At 31.6% G+C, this 25,596-nt stretch overlaps 1 protein-coding gene across 1 annotated transcript in view; it reads right to left on the reverse strand.

Moving 5' to 3' along the window:
* Positions 1 to 348: 348 nt before the first annotated feature.
* Positions 349 to 25,596, reverse strand: part of LOC143064207 (sodium/glucose cotransporter 4-like) — a 46,114-nt gene continuing 20,866 nt past the window's right edge. The window contains exons 5-15 of the mRNA XM_076236859.1: positions 24,684 to 24,788; positions 23,577 to 23,682; positions 22,789 to 22,869; positions 21,555 to 21,754; positions 18,585 to 18,720; positions 11,888 to 11,995; positions 10,340 to 10,490; positions 7,026 to 7,194; positions 3,257 to 3,478; positions 1,906 to 2,212; positions 349 to 1,067 (exon numbers count right to left, since the gene is read on the reverse strand). Of these exons, the coding sequence (XP_076092974.1) occupies positions 868 to 1,067; positions 1,906 to 2,212; positions 3,257 to 3,478; positions 7,026 to 7,194; positions 10,340 to 10,490; positions 11,888 to 11,995; positions 18,585 to 18,720; positions 21,555 to 21,754; positions 22,789 to 22,869; positions 23,577 to 23,682; positions 24,684 to 24,788 (1,785 nt within the window). The 3' untranslated portion in view covers positions 349 to 867. The remainder of the gene's footprint in view (positions 1,068 to 1,905; positions 2,213 to 3,256; positions 3,479 to 7,025; positions 7,195 to 10,339; positions 10,491 to 11,887; positions 11,996 to 18,584; positions 18,721 to 21,554; positions 21,755 to 22,788; positions 22,870 to 23,576; positions 23,683 to 24,683; positions 24,789 to 25,596) is intronic.

Consider the following 25,596-nt stretch of genomic DNA (forward strand, 5'->3'; position numbering starts at 1 on the left):
TTTTTTGTTATTATCTTGAATATTATTATAGATACAGATAAACTGTATACAGCAATAACGTTCAGCAAAATAAGATCTACAAATAAGTTTACATGACCAAAATAGTCAATTGACCCCTTAAGGAGTTATTGCCCTTTATAGTTAATTTTTAACATTTTTCATAAATTTTTGTAAATTTTTAGAAAATATTTTCCACTGTAATTACTGGGCCAAGTTCATTATAGATAGAGATAATTGTAGCAACAAGAATGTTCAGTAAAGTAAGATCTACAAACACATCACTATCACCAAAACACAATTATGTCATGAATTTATCCGTGTCCATTGTTTAATATGCACAAGACCAAGGTGAGCGACACAGGCTCTTTAGAGCCTCTAGTTTATTCAGTAGTCAGATAAACAACCAAGATTAAAATTTGTGGATAAGTTTGCATCAAATGTTTATGAAAAATAGGATTTGTTATAAGTATGTATAAAGAGTAACGACAGCATGGTTCATTGTACCTTAATACTATAGATTTAATCATAATAATATGGGATCAAGAATACTATAGATTTAATCATTATAATATGGGATCAAGACTACTATAGGTTTAATCATTATAATATGAATCAAGACTACCATAGATTTAATCATTATAATATGGAATCAAGACTACCATAGATTTAATCATTATAATATGGAATCAAGACTACCAAGATTTAATCATTATAATATGGAATCAAGACTACCATAGATTTAAACATTATAATATAGAATCAAGTCTACTATAGATTTAATCATTATAATATGGAATCAAGACTACCAAGATTTAATCATTATAATATGGAATCAAGACTAAAATATTAGTAATACTTATGGCACATTCAAGCAAAGTATATAAAATGAAAGACAACCACACCCATTAGAAACACAGCTAATACATTAGATGTAATCTTCCACTTCCTGTTTTCTTTAATTGACACCATATCTTCTCGCACAACACCATGACTAGCTAAAGATCTTCTGCTGCTTTCATCCATCCCACATAACCAATGTGCTATTCTCTTGAATATGCTTATAGGTTCTGGAAAAAACATTTAAAAATACAAAATCAATATGTATACAAAATGTACATGTAGTACATTTAAATTCTGCAAGAGAGTACTCAGTGGCATGAGTAGATTGATTGGTACTATTTCAGCAACATGATCTGCTACCCTTTAGGCTACTGAGTCACTTCCGTTGGCAGCCATTTTGAACTTTTCATCAGCACTCAAGAAACATATTGCAAGCTAATAACCTTCACAGGATCAATTCTGCCTTGCTTGGTATCCATATGTTCACCTACTTTTGAGAAGAAGTTTCCTTAAATTAAGCCAATCAGAAATTAGAAAAGGTCATGGCAGCAATGTTATTGAACAAATTAGTAACAAAATAGGAACACTTAGTAAGGACCTTGTATGGAATATCTCGTCCATATTAATTTCAGTTTATTCACAAGAAAAATCAAAACTTGATTCCAAAGCTGATATACAGATACCTGGGAGGACATATGCCAATTGTTGGCAAAAGCTGACATTGCCTTCATCCAAGTAAACAAAATCTTGTTTCAATATTTAAATTACCCAAATGGATTCAAGAGGTCCTTGTGAAATAGCTCCTTATGTGAAAGTATTCTGATTCAAATGGTAATTAATTTTATCAATACAGTGTAAACTGTCTAATTATATATAATACAACACACTGGGGGACCAGAAAAATATGTCAGATTAAGAAGGGTGTTAGAATACTCACGGTTTTTCTGCAAGGATAGGCATATTTTGAAACCAGAAAAACGTGTAGGTTAAAGCAGGATGTTGGAATACTCTGGTGTCGGATTAGATAGGTTACAGTATTGTAATCAGCAATATCTCTATATTTACCATTGTATGTGACTTCATTATGTTTATCCTCTAACACCACTTCCACTGGATTGTGTTGTTCATTCAATGCCTCTTTTTCTTTCATACTAATACTACTGTTATCAATTATCTCCTCTTTTGCTTCCTCCTTTCCTGTAATTTCTTTCTCTCTGAAGACATCCATTTCAGTCTTGTCTTTTTCAGGAGAACCATTATTATCATTTTCAACATAGGATACTAGTTCTGGTATTGATGCATCATTCATTACCTTATCAATGTCCAGTCTAGGACGTTTACTGTGTCGAGTCTTCCAGGTCAAACGTTCTAGCTAAAAATATAGGATATGAGAGAAAAAGAGAAAAAAAACACTGACAAACGACTAAACACACTTTGATTAAATTATTAAAGGACAAGGTTCACTAATGGCACAAAATGGCCTAAAGTATCAACTTTATCATAAAACACCAAAAAGGTCTCAATTTGGTTCGTAAATGGGTCTATTTCCAAAGTATAAATGCTAAAAATGTCAGTTCTTTTTATAAGACTACAAGATATTCGCCAAAGTAAGCCCATTTTGGTCATTTTGTCAAAATATGATTTTGTGCATTTTTCAGACCTAAAAGCTTTTGAAACACCTTGGCCGCCACCTAAGATCCAGAATGTGTTGTAACCAAAAGATTCTGATTTTGATATAGATTTCATCAATATAAAAACTTTTTGGATCGTAGATGTAGGCCAAGGTTAATTATGCCAAAAACAATTAAAATTATGGACAAAAAGTACCAAAATTGACCTTTTAATACAAATTATGCTCATTTAAGGGGTCATTGCTCCATAAATAGTAAAGGAAAGTGCCAGAAAAAAATATTTTTGTCTTAGTAGTATTATCACAAGTATTTCTATGTGAAATTTGTAATTTTTTGCCCCAATTTAAAAAACATGAAAAAATAAGGGCCAATTTTAACCCTTCGTGAACCTTCTCCTTTAAGCCATGAGAAGTCAACTCCTTTCTCCAAATTTTGTTTTTTCATCGCAATCTATGAAAACAATAAAATAAAAGTTGCAACATATCAAAGAAAAAATTAAATATACATGTTTAATATAGCTCGCTGTTTGGTATGAGAGGTGTGAGCCAAGGCTCCGTGTTGAAGACCGTACTTTGACCTATAATGGTTTATTTTTAGAAGTTGTGACTTGGATGGAGAGGTGTTTCATTGGCACCCATACCTCATCTTCGTATATCTATGTATTGATATTTCTATAGATTTACAATAGCAATTGTCCGTTTTAAAGTTTAGAGTAAATGAAAGCATGCTTTATAGTTATAAAATACTATAAGATGATTGTTTGTTTCTTCATTAGTGTTACTTACACATCGTTTGTCAATAGGTTTGGTCAACAAACTGATAACAATAGCTGTTATGCCGGTCAGGCAAAAAACAAAGATGGAGAAATACAAGTAATGAAACTTGGATACAATCGCTGGTCGTGGATCTGGTGCTGGATCACCACAATCTGGTACAGTGTAGGAATATTCCACAATAAACCGGATCAATCCAACTACCATACCTATCACCAAACCAGAGAATGCTCCCTAAAAAAACAAAACTAGAGGCTTTCAAGAGCCTGTGTCGCTCACCTTGGTCTATGTGCATATTAAACAATGGACACAGATAAATTCATGACAAAATTGTGTTTTGGGGATCATGATATGTTTGTAGATCTTACTTAACTGGACATTCTTCTTGCTACAATTATCTCTATCTATAATAAACTTGGCCCAGTAATTACAGTGGAAAATATATTCTAAAAATTTACAAAAATTTACGAAAATTGTTAAATATTTACTATAAAGGGCAATAACTCCTTAATGGGTCAACTGACCATTTTGGTCATGTTGACTTTTTTGTAAATCTTACTTTGCTGAACATTATTGCTGTTTACAGTTTATCTCTATCTATAATAATATTCAAGATAATAACCAAAAACAGCAAAATTTCCTTAAAAATACCAATTCAGGGGCAGCAATCCAACAACAGGTTGTCCGATTCATCTGAAAATTTAAGGACAGATAGATCTTGACCTGATAAACACTTTAAACCTCTGTCAGATTTGCTCTAAATGCTTTGGTTTTTGAGTTTTAAGCCAAAAACTGCATTTTACCCCTATGTTCTATTTTTAGCCATGGCGGCCATCTTGGTTGGTTGGCCGGGTCACGCCACACATTTTTTAAACTAGATACCCCAATGACAATTGTGGCCAAGTTTGGTTTAAGTTGGCCCTGTAGTTTCAGAGGAGAAGATTTTTGTAAAAGATAACTAAGATTTACGAAAAATGGTTAAAAATTGACTATAAAGGGCAATAACTCCTAAAGTGGTCAACTGACCATTTCGGTCATGTTGACTTATTTGTAAATCTTACTTTGCTGAACATTATTGCTGTTTACAGTTTATCTCTATCTATAATAATATTCAAGATAATAACCAACCAGATGCTCCGCAGGGCGCAGCTTTATACGACCACAGAGGTTGAACCCTGAACGGTTGGGGCAAGTATGGACACAACATTCAAGCTGGATTCAGCTCTAAATCTGGATTGTGATTAAATAGTTGACACAGCATAGGTTTCTGACACAGAACGAATGTGGTCTAATGAACTTAAAAAAATTTTTTGCCTTTGAGCAATTCACTATGCTGTTGAATATTAATCCTCTCAAAAAAATGTTTGAAGAAATTTTCTTTTTATTTATGAAATCTGAAATGAAAAAAATTGACCCCCCAATTTTTTTTTCACATCCCCCTTTCCCTTATTTCAAAACTGATCTCAATTCAAATTTCTAATGAAGTTTGCAACAATAACTACTCATTTAAATACATCATAAAATATTAAAATGTAAAAAAGTGTTTGTTATTACTGAATGGTAAAGATTGTTTTAATCTATCAGTTGGTAGTAAAAGTGAATATACATTGTATATTGTATAAAACAATGATTTAAGTTGATTCAACTACTATTCTGGACAAAGAAAGATAACTCCAATTGAAATCCAATTGGATTTTCTTGCTATTGCACAATATTGTGCAATTAGATATTTCTTGCTATTGTGCAATACTGTGCAATTGAAAATATTTGCTATTGCACAATACTGTGCAATTGAAGATTTCTTGCTATTGCACAATACTGTGCAATTGAAGATTTCTTGCTATTGCTGAATACTGTGCAATTGAAAATTTCTTGCTATTGCACAATACTTAATATAATAATTTTGGATCCTGATTTGGACCAACTTGAAAACTGGGCCCATAATCAAAAATCTAAGTACATGTTTAGATTCAGCATATCAAAGAGACCCAAGAATTCAATTTTTGTTAAAATCTAACTTAGTTTAATTTTGGACCCTTTGGACTTTAATGTAGACCAATTTTAAAACAGGACCAAAAATTAAGAATCTACATACACAGTTAGATTTGGCATATCAAAGAACCCCAATTATTCAATTTTTGATGAAATCAAACAAAGTTTAATTTTTGACCCCGATTTGGACCAACTTGAAAACTGGGCCAATAATAAAAAATCTAAGTACATTTTTAGATTCAGCATATCAAAGAACCCCAAGGATTGAATTTTTGTTAAAATCAAACTAAGTTTAATTTTGGACCCTTTGGACTTTAATGTAGACCAATTTGAAAACGGGACCAAATATTAAGAATCTATATACACAGTTAGATTCGGCATATCAAAGAACCCCAATTATTCAATTTTTGATGAAATCAAACAAAGTTTAATTTTGGACCCTTTGGGCCCTTTATTCCTAAACTGTTGGGACCAAAACTCCCAAAATCAATACCAATCTTCCTTTTATGGTCATAAACCTTGTGTTTAAATTTCATAGATTTCTATTCACTTATACTAAAGTTATGGTGCGAAAACCAAGAAAAATGCTTATTTGGGTCCCTTTTTGGCCCCTAATTCCTAAACTGTTGTGACCAAAACTCCCAAAATCAATACCAACCTTCCTTTTGTGGTCATAAACATTGTGTTCAAATTTCATTGATTTCTATTTACTTAAACTAAAGTTATTGTGCGAAAACCAAGAATATTGCTTATTTGGGCCCTTTTTTGGCCCCTAATTCCTAAACTGTTGGAACCAAAACTCCCAAAATCAATCCCAACCTTTATTTTGTGGTCATAAACCTTGTGTCAAAATTTCATAGATTTCTATTAACTTAAACTAAAGTTATAGTGCGAAAACCAAGAAAATGCTTATTTGGGCCCTTTTTGGCCCCTAATTCCTAAATGTTGGGACCAAAACTCCCAAAATCAATCCCAACCTTCCTTTTGTGGTCATAAAGCTTGTGTTAAAATTTCATAGATTTCTATTCACTTTTACTAAAGTTAGAGTGCGAAAACTAAAAGTATTCGGACGACGACGACGACGCAGACGACGACGCAGACGACGACGCCAACGTGATAGCAATATACGACGAAAATTTTTTCAAATTTTGCGGTCGTATAAAAACAGCAAAAATTCCCTAAAATTACCAATCAGGGGCAGCAACCCAACAACGGGTTGTCGGATTCATCTGAAAATTTGAGGGCAGAAAGATCTTGACCTGATAAACAATTTTTCAAATGTCAGATTTGCTCTAAATGCTTTGGTTTTTGAGTTATAAGCTAAAAACTGCATTTTACCCCTATGTTCTATTTTTAGCCATGGCGGCCATCTTGGTTGGTTGGCCGGGTCACGTCACACATTTTTTAAACTAGATACCCCAATGATGATTGTGGCCAAGTTTGGATTAATTTGGTCCAGTAGTTTCAGAGGAGAAGATTTTTGTAAAAGTTAACGACGACGGACCACGACGATGACGACGACGGACAACGGACGACGGACGGACGCCAAGTGATGGGAAAAGCTTACTTGGCCCTTCGGGCTAGGTGAGCTAAAAATGATAATATACAAATTGTTCAGTAAATGATATGACTATTTAGTTACTTGGTGGTTTGCCAATGGTACTTCAGATATCTTCACATATAATGATCACTCCATATCTGTCAGGTGACACATTTTTTATGAGACTGTAGAAATAAACATTGCATCTTAATCTTTAAAATATATACAAAATTCTACTACAGTGATTACCAATTCATTCAATCTATCCCATAAAATGGACAGGAGATATACACAGCATATTGGAGGCTGCATAAAACTGGATACTTCTTGTATGTACACAAACAGTTCACTTCCTTCTGAGGCTCTTAAAACAGGGATCCAGACTATACTGATTACAACTAAAACCACAACAAATACCCTGAAAAACAAATCATCTTTGCTTAGAATATCAGCAGATAATAATCATTCCATAATAACTGTTTTTAAAATAACAAATGTATACTATTTTCTCTACTTTGCCAGCATGCGTTGTGACTGACACCTTTAACTAACTGCAATCTCAGTATTTCACAAGTGAAATACAAAAGAATTTATATTTTATTTAATGAATGGCTATTATTTATTTTGTATTTATTGAACCATACAATCAATTTTTGACTCTTCACATTGAATAATCCGCAAAGATTATGTAAAATGTGAAGAGTCAAAAATGAATTTTATGGTTCATTAAATTCAAAATAAATTAAAATAGATAAAATAGATTTTACTTTACTGAACATTCTTGCTACTTACAATTTTGCTCTATTCATAATAAACTTGGCCTTTTAGAAACAGAGGAAAATATTTTGTAAAAATTTACAAAAATTTACCAAATGAATGAAAATTGTTAAAAATTTACTACAAAGGGCAATAACTCCTTAAGGGGTCAACCGACCATTTTGGTCATGTAATTTATTTGTAGATCTTCCTTTGCTGAACATTATTGCTGTTTACAGTTTATCTCTATCTATAATAATATTCAAGATAATAACCAACTAGAGGCTCTAAAGAGCCTGTGTCGCTCACCTTGGTATATGTGAATATTAAACAAAAGAAGCAGATAGATTCATGACAAAATTGTGTTTTGGTGATGGTGATGTGTTTGTAAATCTTACTTTACTGAACATTCTTGCTGCTTACAATTATCTCTATCTATAATGAACTTGGCCCAGTAGTTTCAGTGGAAAATGTTAGTAAAAATTTACAAATTTTGTGAAAATTGTTAAAAATTGACTATAAAGGACAATAACTCCTTAGGGGGTCAATTGACCATTTCAGTCATGTTGACTTATTTGTAAATTTTACTTTTCTAAACATTATTGCTGTTTACAGGTTATCTCTATCTATAAAAGTATTCAAGATAATAACCAAAAACAGCAAAATTTCCTTAAACTTACCAATTTAGGGCAGCAACCCAACAACGGGTTGTCCAATTCATCTGAAAATTTAAGGGCAGATAGATTTTGACCTGATAAACAATTTTACTCCGTCAGATTTGCTCTAAATGCTTTGGTTTTTGAGTTATAAGCCAAAAACTGCATTTTACCCCTATGTTCTATTTTTAGCCATGGCGGCCATCTTGGTTGGATGGCTGGGTTACTGGACACATTTTTTAAACTAGATACCCCAATGATGATTGTGGCCAAGTTTGGTTTAATTTGGCCCAGTAGTTTCAGAGGAGAAGATTTTTGTAAAAGTTAACGACAATGGACGACGGACGCCGGACGCCAAGTGATGGGAAAACCGCAAAATTTCCTTAAAAATTACCAATTGGGGGGCAGCAACCCAACAACCAGTTGTCCAATTCATCTGAAAATAATAGGGCAGATAGATATTGACTTGATAAACGATTTAACAGCATGTCAGATTTGCTATAAATGCTTTGGTTTCAGAGTTATAAGCCAAAATCTACATTTTACCACTATGTCATATTCTAAGCCATGACAGCCATCTTGGTTGGTTGGTTGGGTCACCGCACACATTTTTTAAACTAGATACCCTAATAATGATTGTGGCTAAGTTTTGTTAAATTTGGTCCAGTTGTTACAAAGGGGAGAAGATTTTTGTAAAAGATAACAAAAATTTACGAAAAATTGGTAAAAAATTACTATTAAGGGCAATAACTCCTTAAGGGGTCATCTGACCATTTTGGTCATGCAGACTTATTTGTAGATCTTACTTTGCTGAACATTATTGCTGTTTACAGTTTATCTCTTTCTATAATAATATTCAAGATAATATTCAAAAATGGCAAAATTTCCTTAAAATTACCAATTAAGGGGTAGCATCCCAACAACAGGTTGTCTGATTCATCTAAAAATTTCAGGGCAGATAGATCTTGACTTGATAAACAATTTTAACCCTGTCAGATTTGCTCTAAATGCTTTGGTTTCAGAGTTATAAGTCAAAACCTATATTTTACCCCTATGTTCTATTTTTAGCCATGGCAGCCATCTTGCTTGGCTGGCTTGGTCAACAGACACATTTTAAAACTACATACCCTAATGATGATTGTGGACAAGTTTGGTTAAATTTGCCTTAGTAGTATCACAGAAGAAGATTTTTGTAAAAGTTTACAAAAATTTACGAAAAATTATTAAAAATGGCTAAAAAGGGCAGTAACTCCTTAATGGGTCAATTGACCATTTTGATCATGTTGACTTATTTATAGATCTTACTTTGCTGAACATTATTGCTGTTCACAGTTTACTTCTATCTATAATAATATTCAAGATAATAACCAAAAAATGGCAAAATTTCCTTAAAATTACCAATTTAGGAGCAGCAACCCAACAACAGGTTCTCTGATTCATCTGAAAATTTCAGAGCAGATAGATCTTGACCTGATAAACAATTTTACCCTGTCAGATTTGCTCTGAATATAAGCCAAAATCTACATTTTACCCCTATGTTCTATTTTTAGCCATGGCGGCCATCTTGGTTGGTTGGCTGGGTCATCGGACACATGTTTTAAACTAAATACCCTAATGATGATTGTGGCCAAGTTTGGTTTAATTTGGCACAGTAGTTTTAGGGGAGAAGTTTTTTGTAAAAGTTAAGGACGCCGGATGACGCCAGACGCAAAGTGATGAGAAAAGCTCACTTGGCCCAGGTGAGCTAATAAAAGTAATACTTTTAACCAATCAGAATACAGTGAATACACCAAATTTATTCATAGTATAGTATAAGAGGGTAACTAAATTAGAGCATGTTTTCAAAGTTACAACACTCTTTCAAAATAAAAAATATAATAAATAGTTAGTTTAAAATGTGCAATTAAAAAGCAACATATTAAGTGTCAGCATTTGTTAAAAGGTGTTTTAGACTAAACCCTGTCAAATAAACCTTCAAGATGACTTCTGAAGACTGATTAGGGTCAAATTACCAACATAAACATAATTTAAAACATAAAATGACAAGCACATGCAATTCTATAAAGACCATTTTTCTGGGTCTGTTTGTTCTTTAATGTCATAGATTTAAAAACTACAATACATCTTTGTGCCATTATTTTTACAATCTACCTGCCAATAATCATGATCTCCAACTCAGAAGCCTTCTTCCTTATGTGCAACCAGATATCCATAGCAAAGATAGTACAACTGCTGTTAAATATGGAAGTAAGAGAGGACATCAAGGCAGCCAACATTACAGCAAGCATCAAGCCTCTTGCTCCTTTAATAAAAAGGTTATATATGAAGTACATCTACAAGCAGAAAATATCAGGTATCTTAATAATAAATATCTGCATTAGTTAACAAAATACAAAAATTCGTAAGGGTTCCACAGAACCCAGTGTCTCGCCTACTTTTGCTGTTAATCGCCGACTCAACAAAAATGAGGAAAAACATCAATAAAAATTTCCCTCTCAATACTGTCTTTTGATTGAAAGAAGCTTCCAAGTTTGGTAAAAATCCAGGATAGTTTATGAATCTAATAGATGTTTATAAACTTTAACTGCAGACTGTATGTAATGTTAACTGGAAGAAAAACTAAGTCCATTTATAAGTAAAATACGGAAAAAGTGGATTTTTTTTTCACAAAATTTACTTCTCAATAATATCTTATGATCAGAAACAAGCTTTTGTCCAAGTTTGGTAGAAATCCAGGATAGTTTAAGAACATTATAAAAATTTTAAAAACTTAAACCACAGAGTGAATGTTTTATTTCTGGCAAAAAAACTAAGTCCATTTCTAAGTAAAATACGGAAAAGTGGAAATTCATTTTTACAAAATTTTCTTCTTGATACTATCTTATCATCATAAACAAGTTTCTGTCCAAGTTTGGTATAAATCATGGATAGTTTATGAAAGTTATTAAAATTTTAAAAACTTTGACCACAGAGTGAATGTAATGTTTCCTCGCAGAAAAACTAAGTCCATTTATAAGTAAAATACGAAAAAAATGGAACTTTATTTTTACAAAATTTACTTCTGGATACTTTCTTATGATCATATACAAGCTTCTGTCTGTTTGGTAGAAATCCAGTATAGTTTAAGAAAGTTTTTAAAATTTCAAAAACTAAAACCACAGAGTGAATTATTTGTGGACACCGCCGACGACAACGACGACGGAATGTAGGATCGCTTAGGATCGCTTTTTCTACTAAAGTGGAAGGCTCGACAAAAACCAAAATCATAACAAATCTAAGTGGACACTATAAACAATACCACAAATCTCCAAACACTAATGAAAATGAATTGCCTTGCAACATAAATTTTATAAATAATGAAGGCTAGACAATTCTCATCTATTGTTAGAGTGATGGCAATGACTTACCCGTGATGGCATCAAATTAATTACTAGAGGATAGGCAATATAACTACATTCTTACCTTCTATATAACAAACCTCCATATAGTTTTAGCAATGACTCGCCATGTGGCATTAACTTATTGACTGGTGAAGAATAGGCAATATTACTACATTCTGACCTACTCTCACAATCCTCCTTACAGTTATGATAATGACTTACCTGGTGGCATTAAATCAAAGAATAATGAAGGTTAGGCAATATTACTACATTCTGACCTACTGCCACAATCCTCCTTACAGTTAAGACAATGACTTACCTGGTGGCATCAAATCAATTACTAGTGAAGGATAGGCAATATTACTACATCCTGACCTACTACCACAAACTTCCATACAAGTCTCAGGTGTGGCACACCCTACAGTATCTACAAAATATACACATTATTAATTGTATAAGTTGGAACTACCATCAGCAAAAATTCCATTTTTACGTCTGCTTCCAAAATACCACAGCCTAAAACTTTTATTGGAATTTATTTCTACAATTTTTTGTACATTTGTTTAAAGACAAATCCATCTATTGTTTTTTTATTGTAGCCTTTCTTACAATAATTAATATTTTTCTACCCCCTTTCAAGTAGTTGCCGCTTGTTGTTCAATGATTTTCAACAAAAAATCCAGAAAACATGAATAAATATGTATGACCAAATGAAAGTACATTTCAAGTTTCAAATAATGATTATATCTTTATTATTGTTGTGTAGTTTAATGCACAGACATAGCAAAAATGAAATATATGCATTAATTCATAATTCAAATAACACACATGGATATTACTTGATTAATAGTACATAATATCTTTTCCTACAATCAAATAATGAATAATTATGCATATACATTTACATATACATTCAAGAAAAGAGCTTGAACAATCAGCATGATCATGATTCATTTGTTTATTTATATAGTATTTTATTTCAATTAAAATGAAAATCATAAAATATGAATGGGAACACACAAAATATTAACAGAAAACATGCTCATGCTCAAGAATAAGATAATATTAAAGCATGCAGTGTAGCAGTTCTTTAAGCAGTTGAGATACCTAAACAAGGTACTGTGGATTCATTTATTTCGTGGATACCAGTTTTCGTGGTTTTGAGGAAAACTTGCATTTACATGGATATTTAACTTCGTTTGTTTTTGCAAAGTCTGCATACATTTTTTTTTGCAAATTTATAATTCGTTGAACATTCAAATTCGTGGTTCCCCTGTTCCCAGGAAATCCATGAAAATTGGTATACAACTAATATTAAGTTAATGAATCTCCAGTATCTAGAAATACAATGTTTGCCTTGCTCCAACCCCTTCCTCAATAAAATGTATGTGTGTTATATTGGTGATTTAAATTAAGCAATCAGACAATTGCTTGGGAAGAGTCAGCAAACCCAAGTTGCAATAACCCAAAGTCTCTTAATTCAAATTCATCCAAGTGACATGAATAAAGGTCACTCATATAATCCCAAAGATGCATTACTTTATCAAAATAAATTGTAAACACGAGTATATGAGAAATAAGAGTTCAATCAATATTTTAAAACTAGTTCAAACATATCTAAAGAAAAAAACTAGCCATAAGATATTTTTATTATTCTGATGTATTGAATGGTATGACTCAGCAAGATTTCAATTTAATCCTGTAAGGGACGACATCAAAAGTAGAATGTAGGATTAAAAACTTAATTCACAGTTTTTTCACTGACCCCACCCCCTCTTAACTTAATTTGGGAAAATTGATTTACCTATATGGATATATGTAAAATCGATTTTGGATAAACAAAACTTGCAGCAATGTTGACCCCCCACCCCTCCAAACTATTTGATTTAAGTTTTTTATCCTACATCAATCTTTTGATGTCGTCTCTAAAATAACTGGTTAAACACAGGCTGGAATGTTGATGCAGAGGGTACTACCATGGTCACCTCACTATTATTTTCTAGTAAAATGTCAAAAGTTATATTTCTTTAGTTAGCTTGATAATGACTGGCCCAAACATATGAAGCTATCCACAGTTGGAAGTTATTTGTTTTTTCATGATAATTAAAAGTTTCCCATTTCAACAAAAATTTACTAAAAGTTTTAAGTGACAGTCAAAGTTTTAAGTGACAGTCAAACTTTTAAGTGACAGTCAAAGTTTTAAGTGACAGTCAAACTTTTAAGTGACAGTTAAAGTTTTAAGTGACAGTCAAAGTTTACAGTTTCAGTCAAAGTTTTTTAAGTGTCTGTCAAAGTTTTCAGTGCCAGTCAAAGTTTGAGTGCCAGTCAAAGTTTTAAGTGTCAGTCAAAGTTTTAAGTGTCAGTCAAAGTTTTAAGTGACAGTCAAAGTTTACAGTTTCAGTCAAAGTTTACATTTTTAATCAAAGTTTACAGTTTCAGTCAAAGTTTCAAGTGTCAGTCAAAGTTTCAAGTGTCAGTCAAAGTTTCAAGTTCAGTCAAAGTTTCAAGTGTCAGTCAAAGTTTCAAGTGTCAGTCAAAGTTAACAGTTTCAGTCAAAGTTTTAAGAGCCAGTCAAAGTTATAAGTTCCAGTCAACTATTTTTAAGTGCCACTTTTGAGACTTGCCCTTAAATTGATGAATGGTAACAATATCTGGCACTAAAGAATTTTTAGACACATATTTTTCATACTATTCTAATTCATATCTTATCAAGAGCTAGTCATATCAAATAGATTATGAGTTCATGTTCAAAACAAAAGGGGAGACAGTAACCCCCCCAAAAAAACACAAAAAAAAAAAAACAAAAAGGACAGACATGCATGCTGTAAAAATGTTTGAGCCAGAGTTGTACAAAAGATTTAATCAAATTATTTAAGAGACAAAAATGCAATAAAAAATAATTAAAGATTAACACTTACAAGGTTACAGCATTGAGATGAGGCTGTGTTTTAACAATAGTTTATTTTGTAATTGATAGGTTTATTTATTTTCAGCAGTTTAATGAGCTTGTGTTTTATATTCTGTTTTGTACACGGCCAAGTTTATCAATGAATGAATAGTTTTTTCAATGATAAATTTGCAGTTTCCAATGAATTAACTCCATAGAGAACAAAAACTACTGTATATAAATATAAAATATTCAATGGGACAGAGTACTTTGCAAAAGTTTAAATGGACAGGTAATCACCAACTGATTTTTTTTTTTTTTTTGGGGGGGGGGTTCTATTTCCTTTGCAATAAGTCTGGAAAGCTAACCTATAAAATGTACTGTCTGGTAAGGTCACCATCATTTTATTACAGTTTTCAAGTTAACCGACAAAAAATGTCAAAAATTTGCTTATAAGGGCAATAACTCCTATGGTCATTCAATGGTTTTGGTCATGATATTTTTGCAGCTGTTGTTTTGCTAATCAATTTTGTTCTTTACAGTATCTACTTAGTTTACAAGAAAATTGGCTTTCATGCCAGGTGAGCTAAAAAGATTTTTACACAAATTTTTTTAACAGCTTATTGCTTTTTATCATTCAAACATGCAAATCTTCTACCAATCCTTGAAAAGAAACTACTCTGAACAAATTGAAATAAAACTGAAAAAACTTTTTTAACTCTCTGGACCACTTTCCATTAAAGAATAAACATCTTAAATGATTAAACAAAAGAAAGATTTTAAAAGCATTCTGATATGATACTGCAATGTATTAATTTATTCATAATATAGTAAATAATGTATAAATGTTTGCTCAAGCATTGTAATTTAGATTGATATCTGCAATCAAAAGATAGGCAGGGGCTTTAACTTGTATTCATTGCTTAACTTCCAATAACATTTATAACTGTAATGTATACAAGCTGAAACCCCCACCTATCTATTGAAAGCACGTGTCACTAACAGCTTTACTGCTTTTCTTAAAGCAAATGTGCAATTCTACTCAAAATTCTTTAAAACCTTTCTGCTGCATTTATTTTACCAAATCCTGCTCCTGCACTGCTTTCTTGTTTTCTCTGATGTCTGGCTGGTTATTATGGACGACTATTATCATCATTTTAAATCATATACTGGTGCTATTCATTTGTACGTAACATGAAACGGCTAAAAATCAAGAATTTATACACAAGTAAAGCATGCAAAAAGGCACACTCTGTGTTCATTCTAAGAGATTGTAGTAATATTTTATTTTTGTATAAAATGTGTCCTGCTGAAGTTGATCATATATTGAATAGTTAAATCATAATAAATCATTATTTCAATTATGGTGATTTTACCTAAATATGATAAAAGAAATACATTTTTTTTAGCAAATTTCTGTTTCTCAATTTCAGCAGGAACCAAGAAATAATTTTTGCTTGAACATTTTTTATTTGGAGCTGATTATCTTAAAATTTGTTTATAAGGATATATCATATTGACCATAGTAAATATCTCTTATAGGGGTGATAACTCACAAAATCAAGCACAAACATAAATATGTTCTCAGGTCTACACATATAAAGGAGGGAAAGTAAGAGCCATTATCTTGCCGTTCAAACTGAAATTGTTTAAAATTCTTTAATCATTTGAAAACAAGAATGCAAACATTGTTTTTCAAATAGTAAACAGGATGTAAGTGGCCAACAGATCAAAAAGCGCTCACACATAACAGCTCACTACAATGTCTTGCTACTAGCCAACAAGAAATAATTTTTGCTTGAAAATTTTTTATTTGGAGCTGATTTTTAAAATTTTTTTAATAAGGATATGTCATATTAACCAGAATAAATATCTCTGTTAGGGGAGATAACTCACAAAATCAAGCCAAACACAAACATGTTCTCAGGTTTACACATATAAAGGAGACAAATTTTTAAGAGCCATTATCTTGCCCTTCAAATTGAGATTTGTTATAAAATTCTTTACTCTGTTAAAAACAAGAATGCACACATTGTCATATTATGCATACCCCTACTTGTTATTCATAGTATTGGTAAAAAGGGAGGATTTATCCTGCAAAAAAAAAAAGCACTCACACAATTCACAAATCAACAATGTCAAACTTTCTTCTGAATATGAAGTCATCCTGTTTAGTTCTTTTTTTTTGAAAACTGTGACAAAAGTATTTATATCAATTTGAATGAAAACTAGAGGCTCTCAAGAGCCTGTGTCGCTCACCTGTTACTGTATTTACTGATGTCGACCATCTTGGTTGGCAGGCAGGGTCATTAGACACTTTTTTAAAATAGATACACTTGTAATGATTGTGGCCAAGTTTGGTTAAATTTGGCCCATAGTTTTAGAAAAGAAGATTTTTGTACAAGTCACAAAAATGACGAAAAGTTGTTCAATATTGACTATAAAGGACAATAACTCCTTAAGGAGTTCTGTGACAATTTTGGTCATGTTGACTTATTTGTAGATCTTACTTTGCTGAACATTATTGCTGTTTACAGTTTATCTCTATCTATAATAAAATTCAAGATAATAACCAAAAACAGCAAAATTTCCTTAAAATTATCAATTCAGGGAAAGCAACCCAACAACCAGTTGTCCGATCCATCTGAAAATTTCAGGGCAGATAGATCTTGACCTGATAAACAATTAAACTCTGTCAGATTTGCTCTAAATGCTTTGGTTTTTGAGTTATAAGTCAACCCTTATATTCTATTTTTAGCCGTGGCGGCCATCTTGGTTAGATGGCCGGGTCACCGGACACATTTTTTAAATAAGATACCCCAAAGATGATTGTTGCCAAGTTTGGTTAAATTTGGCCCAGTAGTTTCAGAGGAGAAGATTTTTGTAAAAGATTACTAAGATTTACGAAAAATGGTTAAAAATTGACTATAAAGGGCAATAACTCCTAAAGGGGTCAACTGACCATTTCAGTCATGTTGACTTATTTGTAAATCTTACTTTGCTGAACATTATTGCTGTTTACAGTTTATCTCTATCTATAATAATATTCAAGATAACCAAAAACAGCAAAATTTCTTTAAAAATTACCAATTCAGGGGCAGCAACCCAACAACAGGCTGTTCGATTCATCTGAAAATTTCAGGGCAGATAGATCTTGACCTGATAATCAATTTTACCTATGTCAGATTTGCTTTAATTGCTTTGGTTTTTGAGTTATAAGCCAAAAACTGCATTTTACCCCTGTGTTCTATTTTTAGCCATGGCGGCCATCTTGGTTTGATGGCCAGGTCATCAGACACATTTTTTAAACTAGATACCCCAAGGAAGATTGTGGCCAAGTTTGGTTAAATTTGGTCTAGTAGTTTCAGAGGAGAAGATTTTTGTAAAAGTTTATGGACGACAGACGCCGGACAACGGACACCAAGTGATGAGAAAAGCTCACTTGACCTTTCAGGTCAGGTGAGCTAAAAATCAGTCGAAAAATGCATCTTTTCTAGATATGTCACTGTTTGATGTCACAAAAATAAAATTTTACCATTGCAACTTCATTTCCTCCCCTGTAACTGTATCTTATGCCCTTAACTTTGGCTTCACTAAACCCCAAAAAAAAACAAAATTGTCAGGAAAAAATATTCCTTGTTCATTGGATTTTGTTTCTTCTGAATGTCTAAAAATATATTCCAACATAGTACAAAGAAATGCATTTTGCAGTGAAACATACATAAAAATGGGTTTCACACAGTGACAGATATATTTTTGAAGTCTAGAATATATATATCTGTTTAGAAATAAGAATAGCAGATGAAAAATTATTTACACAATAGATGCAGAGGGTCTAAAGAAGTGCAGAGCAAAGAGATAAAAAGAGCCACACAATTACCAATTCATAATTTTCATCATTATTTTTAGCACATTGATTGTACAATTACTAAATACAGCCATCTGATTAGCTATGAAAAATTTCAATTGTCTACCATTTCAAAAATCTCATTATCAATTACAGAAATTAATGATGACTTGAATTTTCTTTTATTACTGATAACATCAATTATCAATCCTACAATTCATCAGAATTGATGAAGATAGATTACTGATTATACAAACAAATTCCCTTTATTATCATACTCACCTGGGTATAGAATTCTGGCAATCATTCCTGGGAAAATAAGCAGGAAAAGGGGTAGGATCTTAAGATAACCACAGAATAGTGTTCCTGCTTTGGCATGATCAAAGTTCTTTGCTGCTAATGTTCGCTGAACAATCACCTGTAATTGTGTCAAATTTAAGGTGATTATGTTTAATGTTTCATCACCATGAATTATACTGCCATGAAATTGTGAACTGTAATAATGTATTTATTGTACATTTTTTTTTAATAAACACAAACATGTACTGTAAACTAACTTATTTTCGTAGAATATTACAGTGAATATAAATCATCGTGAATATGTAAAACTTACACTGTTTCTTATTCAAATACTTCAAGTAAATTTGAAAATTGCTAAATTAAATCGCTGTGAAAAGGGATAGGAAAAGTTTAACACCAAATAAAGTATCTGCAAAAAAAATTTGCTTACAATATCTTTATTACAATTTGTGAGGTACACCATCCATAAATAACCCCTTAAATTCAAAGTTTGTTAATAATTGGCATTACATTGTTAAGAAAATATAAATGTAGTACTCTAAAGTGCAATGGTACTCTAAAGTGCGGTGGTCACGCTAAAGTGCGATAGTCTACGCTAAAGTATGATGGTGTCTCATCACGCTAAAGTGCAATGGTCTACGCTTAAGTACCATGGTGTCTCACACTTAAGTGTCATGGTTATTTGTTCACTAAAGTACAATGGGGTATCAGCTAAAGTGTGATGGTCCAAAGGGTAAGATTCGAAGTATTAATACATAGAGGTTAAAAAGGTCTTTTTGCAAAAGCTATGATGCTAAGGTATAGCATATGTGATAGGCTTTACAATTTACCGGTAGGCTGAAGTGCTTGTTTCTAAATTAACAAGTCAGACCAAGTAATAATTGCTGTAAAGGTAATTTATGTTTTGCAAATATTATATTTCATGTAAAATGAATTTTAAAAAATTCAGAGCGTATTAAATATTTGGATAATTGGTGAAGATTGCCGTTCACACTAATGTTACAACCTCCCTTACATTTATCATTGAAAATTAAAAATACAAAATTCGTTCATTGTCCAAATATGCAACATTTGTTTGTATAAGCTGTTTTATCTAAATACAAGAGAAATGCAATGTTTGCCGAGCTTTCTCCTTTTTCGTAGCTAGTACAAAAACAGGTTTTATTTTCCTACAATGTACAGTACGAACTAATGTCTTAGCAGACAAATTTTATTTCACGCTTGAAAACATGTATCTCTATTTTACCAATGTTACGTTTCATTCAAGTTGACGGCATTTTAACGGGGATCACAAAATAAACTGCCACATAAACAATGATTCGAATGTATCCGTTCCCTTCAAATAGAAGCAGGATAAGTATGGGCATACTGTTTTGTATTTATATCGTAAAATGGTCGACTGTAGGATACAAGTCCTTCTTCCAGCACTCGAAAAAAATAAACTGTAACACATAAAACCATAAATCATAAAAGATTGTGATTCAGCCAACAAAGAACTGTAAAAATTAAATAAATTACTCGTAAGTCATGGACATTTGGTGTAAAAATTGTTAATCAAATATTCCTAATCTATCTTCCGGCATGTTCATTTTTAGTTTGTATTAACAACTGTTAACGTCATTATCGAACTACGTTTCTAAAGTCTATATTTTCGCGGACCATTGCACTTTAGCGTATGGAAGCATCACACTTTAGCGTAGACCATCTCACTTTAGCGTGACCATTGTACTTTAGCATCCCCAGCGCACTTTAGAGTACTACACATATACAATAGCTTAAGGTGGATCGGGTGTCTTCTTCCATCTTTGATTTTGAAAAAGAAGATAACAATCGGTCTAGATTTTTATTTTGAGAGTAGTTATGTAATTTATGTGTAAAACTTCTAATATTAACATAGAAAAAATTATGTGTTTTATCATATTTGAAGCTGTATTTTCTAAACAACACAAATTTTGTGTGATTCATTTTTCCCGTCAACTTCGCCAAATAAGGGCAGATAACTTAGATAGTAGGAGAAATAAATCAGATAAAATGATTTTACAATAGAAAGCTTTGGAATTTATCTATTTTAATTGTCCAGTGACCCCATTTTTCTTTTTCTTATATGAAAGCATGTTATGAGAGCTATCTTCTCACATTTTATCTTAAAATTCTATGGTGTAGTTTTCTTTGTATCACACAAAATTGGATTTTCAATGCATAATCTATACAAAATCTGACAATTTTGCCCAACATGTAGCGTGAAAAAAATCCTGTAATCCATAATTTTTATTGTATTTTTGAAAAAAGCATGATAAAATCTTCATCTTGAAAAATTACCGTAGTAAAAAATTCTATGGATTTTAATTAAGACGCCCCTATGTTTCAAACTATCTCATATGTTGAATATATGTACTCTAAAATATACCCTTTCAATCCTAACTGTCGCCCAAAAAGATATTTCAACAGTCAGTATATTTTCTACATATTCACTGGCAAATATTTTATTAAGGGCAAGATTAATACCCCAGTTGTCTTACGTACAGTCACCTATAATTGTTAATTTCTGTGTTATTTTGGTCTCTTATGAATAGTTGTCTCATTGACAATCACACCACATCTTCATTTTTATATTAGTAGAATAAATAAGTATAAGTCGCCGTCACGTAAAATTGGCACCCTGTTTTTTGTCAAAATTTTCTTAAATATTGACCGTGATTACTAAAGATCATGTTTTTCAATAAGGGGAAGAAAAATCCTGTCCAAATATACACTACTGTCCTACCTTTTATTGTGTTTGCACTGTATAATCGTGACCTTCTCATAATCCAAGATTATTTTACTTCCTTTAAATGAAAAACATCATCTTCAGTAAAAGCGGCTGACATTTAAATTTTTGTTGACAAAAAACATGGTGCCAATTTTACGTGACGGCAACTATACAAAATATACCAATCTATAGAAAGTAAATACCTGATCTGAACACCAATACCATATGGAGTTAATTGACAGTCCAATAACTCCAGCCCAAGGTATGTCTGCATCTTTGTCTCTCCACAAGTTCATATAGTCCTTCCTAGGATATCCACATGTTGTGTTTGGTATGGTCTGATTAGCAATGGCATTGGGATATTTTTCCACCATTCCACTTAATCCACCAACTTTGGCAAAGGCTGTAATATAAAATAGAAATCAGATATAAAGTTCAATTTTTATTTATTGTGTTGTACATGACAGTAAATACTTAATCAGGATGTTAGTTTTTCGTTTGAACTGTTTTACATTAGTTATTTTCTGGCCTTTTACTAAGCTTACTATGCTGTATTGGTTTTGCTTTTGGTTGAAGGCTGTACAATGACCTATAGTAGTTAACTTCTATGTCAATTGGTCACTGGTGGAGATTATTATCTCATTGTCCATTAGATTACATTTGGGTGAAAAGCAAGGACTCCTGCTAATTCCAAAGACCATCTGATGTGACACTAGTAATGTGGCTGGGGGTGATTTGCATATATGTTGTAAGTTACAGAGCATTCATATATGATTGAAGAATTTTATGTCAAACATTTATTTTTTTTGGTAATTTTGATGTAGAGCATTTAATTTTAACTATTATATTTTTCACATTCAACACTCCTGTCAAGCAATTAACCCATTAAGGGGCCCCTTTTCCCTTTACTGCTTTGCATATACGAAACTACAGTGTAACATCACTGTGCAAGCGGTAAATACTGCATTTCAAAATAAAAGATACTTTATTACAGATGTATTTTTAAAAAAATAAACTTTTTAGCATTATATTTATTGTTAAACAGTTTTTATTAACCAAAGTGTAATAATGTACGTTTTACATATGATTCTTAGAAAAAAAATGTATTTTAAGAATATTTGGTTCTATTTTTGTGTCCAAGTTAAAGGAACTGTCCGAAAAACAAAATGTGCTTAGAATTTATTTAGAGAATAAGAAGACAATAACATGTATGGCATCATACATATAACATTTATTAGAATAAATTATCATTCAATATGTTGTAAGATGATTGCGGCCGTTCATCTTTCTTCTGGGGTTTCCCTACTGATCTTTACTATCGATGTTATTTGACTTTGTAATTTGGCATTTTGGATATTAGCCTACTCCACTTAATTGCATAATTTTATCTGACAAACAGGCTATGCAAATGAAAGGAATCAACTGTACTATACTTACCCAAAATCATCAATGCTATAGCTCCTAAAATCATTAGAATTGCCTGAACAAAATCTGTCCAGATAACTGCTGTTAATCCACCTGAAAGTTACAAGAAATATCATATTAATTTTACATTTTCTTGTGTAGAATTCATTTATCCTTAAGGGAACATACTTTTCATTTTTGTAATAAATAAACCAATTATTATAATTTTCAGTCATTAGCTAGCATATCTATTAGTATTTTTCTATTACTATTATTTAAAAAGACTTGTCAGTTACTAGTACAATATACAATAATCCTGGTATTTGTGATGAGTTATTATACAGAAATTATTAATTAAAATTTGCAGACTGCCTTTTACTTCAATTTTAAGAAATTGCTTGTCCAAAGGGAAGAATTCTCACAATTATCTTAGTTCTATGTGCAATTAGTTTTGCAAAGGGGAGACAACCTAGGAAGTAACAGATGACTAATTGTTTGTCTACTGTTTTATCAAAAATGAAATTATCTTTTTTTTCACTAAAGGATAAAATTCAATGGCTCAAAGCAAACATTTTGTACCCACAATAGTAATTTAATATTTAGTGCTGGTTGACACCTTTTTCTTCATTAAAATGAAAGCATATTTCTATTTTATATTATCATTCAAACATCTCATGATCTAAGGTATTTTACTTTTTAAATATTATCTATTGGTATTTTCCATAGTTCTTTCATGGTTTGTCTCTTGCATTATTAGTTACCCTAGCAAAATTGATACTGTATTTTAGGTATCAATAGAAAAGATATTTTTGAACTGTTACCTGCAATAGTGAAGATGGCTGCAATAGCTAACAACAATGTTATAGATGCATATATATCCCACTTTAGAGACTGTTCAATGAATATAGCCCCAGCATACAGATCTGCCTATGAAATAATTGTAAAACTAATATAATGATATTTACTAGGAAAGCATGCGCATTTTTCAGTAGATTAATTAAAATAAATAGAATCCAAGTAAACAAATAACTTTTTAAAATGATTGAAGCAATTTTTGATGTAGCATAGATTTCTGGCTATAAAATAGTTATACATAAATTAAAGATGAAGCATGCAAGTCTGTCTATAAAATAATACATGGAGAAAATCAAATAAATCTAAACCACTAACAATTAGACTCCAAGGTGCCTGTATCACACACCTATTTAAATATTGAAACATAGCAATGAGAATATTTGAAATAGTTTCAACCAAAAATGCAAACAAATGTGTTAATATCATACTTCAAGGGAAATAACTCATAAAAAAAGTCATCTAACATTTTCAAGTATGTTGACTGACTTGCATTTGTTCTGCTGATAATTTTCTTTGTTACACTTTCTCTCCATCTTCTATAGTTTTTGCAAAAAAAAACAAAAAATGGTTAAAAATTGTCATTAAAGGGCAATAACTCATGCAAAAAATAAACTAACAATATTTCAATCATGTTGCCTTAATAATTCATCTTGCCTTGCTGGTAAATTTGTTCTTTATAGTTTCTCACTAACTACTACAGTGTGCACAATAAACACAAAAGTGGGTAAATATCCTCATTCACAAGTGGTACAAAAACTCTATTTTGGAGTTGACTGTTTCAGCCATGGTGGCTTATTTGTAGGTCTTGTCCTGTTGATAGATTTTAACAATCTATAGTTTCTCTATTATACTTGTATATATTATTAAATTAAACTACACTTGGTGAACCAAAGCCTGTGTGAATCATTTTGATAGAGCATATTTGTCATCACTTTTTACTGACATCCTTTAAATTTATAGAGGCTATTTACAAACTTTTTAGAAACTATATTTTCGTTTCAGTCATTTTGGATTTGCTCTAATGGTCAATGTGAGCTAAAACGGTTGAGTTTAAAGATGATAAAACCACTTACTGAAATCTTGGTGAAGATGTACACAAACAATGACAAGATAGCCAGATAAATCTGAATTCTCTTTCCACCAAATCTCATCTTCATGTATTCTGGCATTGTAAACACCTAAAATACATGATAGTTGAAAAGCTATTTCATAGTAATTCATGTTTTAGTGTGAGTGTTAACAAATAGCACATGTATGACTCTTTACAAGGAACTTAACCAAGAAATAATATTACAGCATATTTCCATTTTTAAGTTCAATTGAAATGTTCCGTGTGAGAGTAGAGTGTCTATGTTAAGTTATTCAATGAGAACCAAAGTAACAATTTTCAAATATCATAATGGTATGGTTTTTGTTCATTGTTGAAGTCTGTACAGTGCCTTATAGTTGTTTTCATTCACATACTATTCTCTCATTGAAAATTGTGCAATGTCTAATATTTTGCATAAAAGAAACATATCTGAAATAAATTGTTTGCATTTGCTTTTTTTTTTGGAGATGGTCTGCTTAGTGTCAATGACAAATAAATGGAGAAAGTGTCCCTGGGACACAGATGATGCCCCCTTGCATATAACATTATAAAAGAATATAGCTGAAGAGCAGTAAATGTAAGGCCATCCAAATTCAAATTTAATCTAAGTTTTGTGGAAATGAGCATTTTGTATGAGTTTCATAACATTTGAGTGAAGCAAATAATAAGCATTGAATAGGAGTTTCTTAACAATTGTTTGAACTAATTTAGCAAGGTATGTACAGAAGTATGAACAGACAAGGGTAATACAAATCGCAAAAAAAAAAAAAAAAAAATATCCCAAGATCTTTTACCAATAGATATTTAAAACAATTGAAATACACAATGAAATACATATTTGTGAATCTTTCTTAATATATTATCAATTTAGGAATATAATAGAAGCAATAAAACAA

The sequence above is a fragment of the Mytilus galloprovincialis genome, chromosome 2, assembly GCF_965363235.1.
Source record: "Mytilus galloprovincialis chromosome 2, xbMytGall1.hap1.1, whole genome shotgun sequence".
In the NCBI taxonomy this organism is placed as follows: domain Eukaryota; kingdom Metazoa; phylum Mollusca; class Bivalvia; order Mytilida; family Mytilidae; genus Mytilus; species Mytilus galloprovincialis.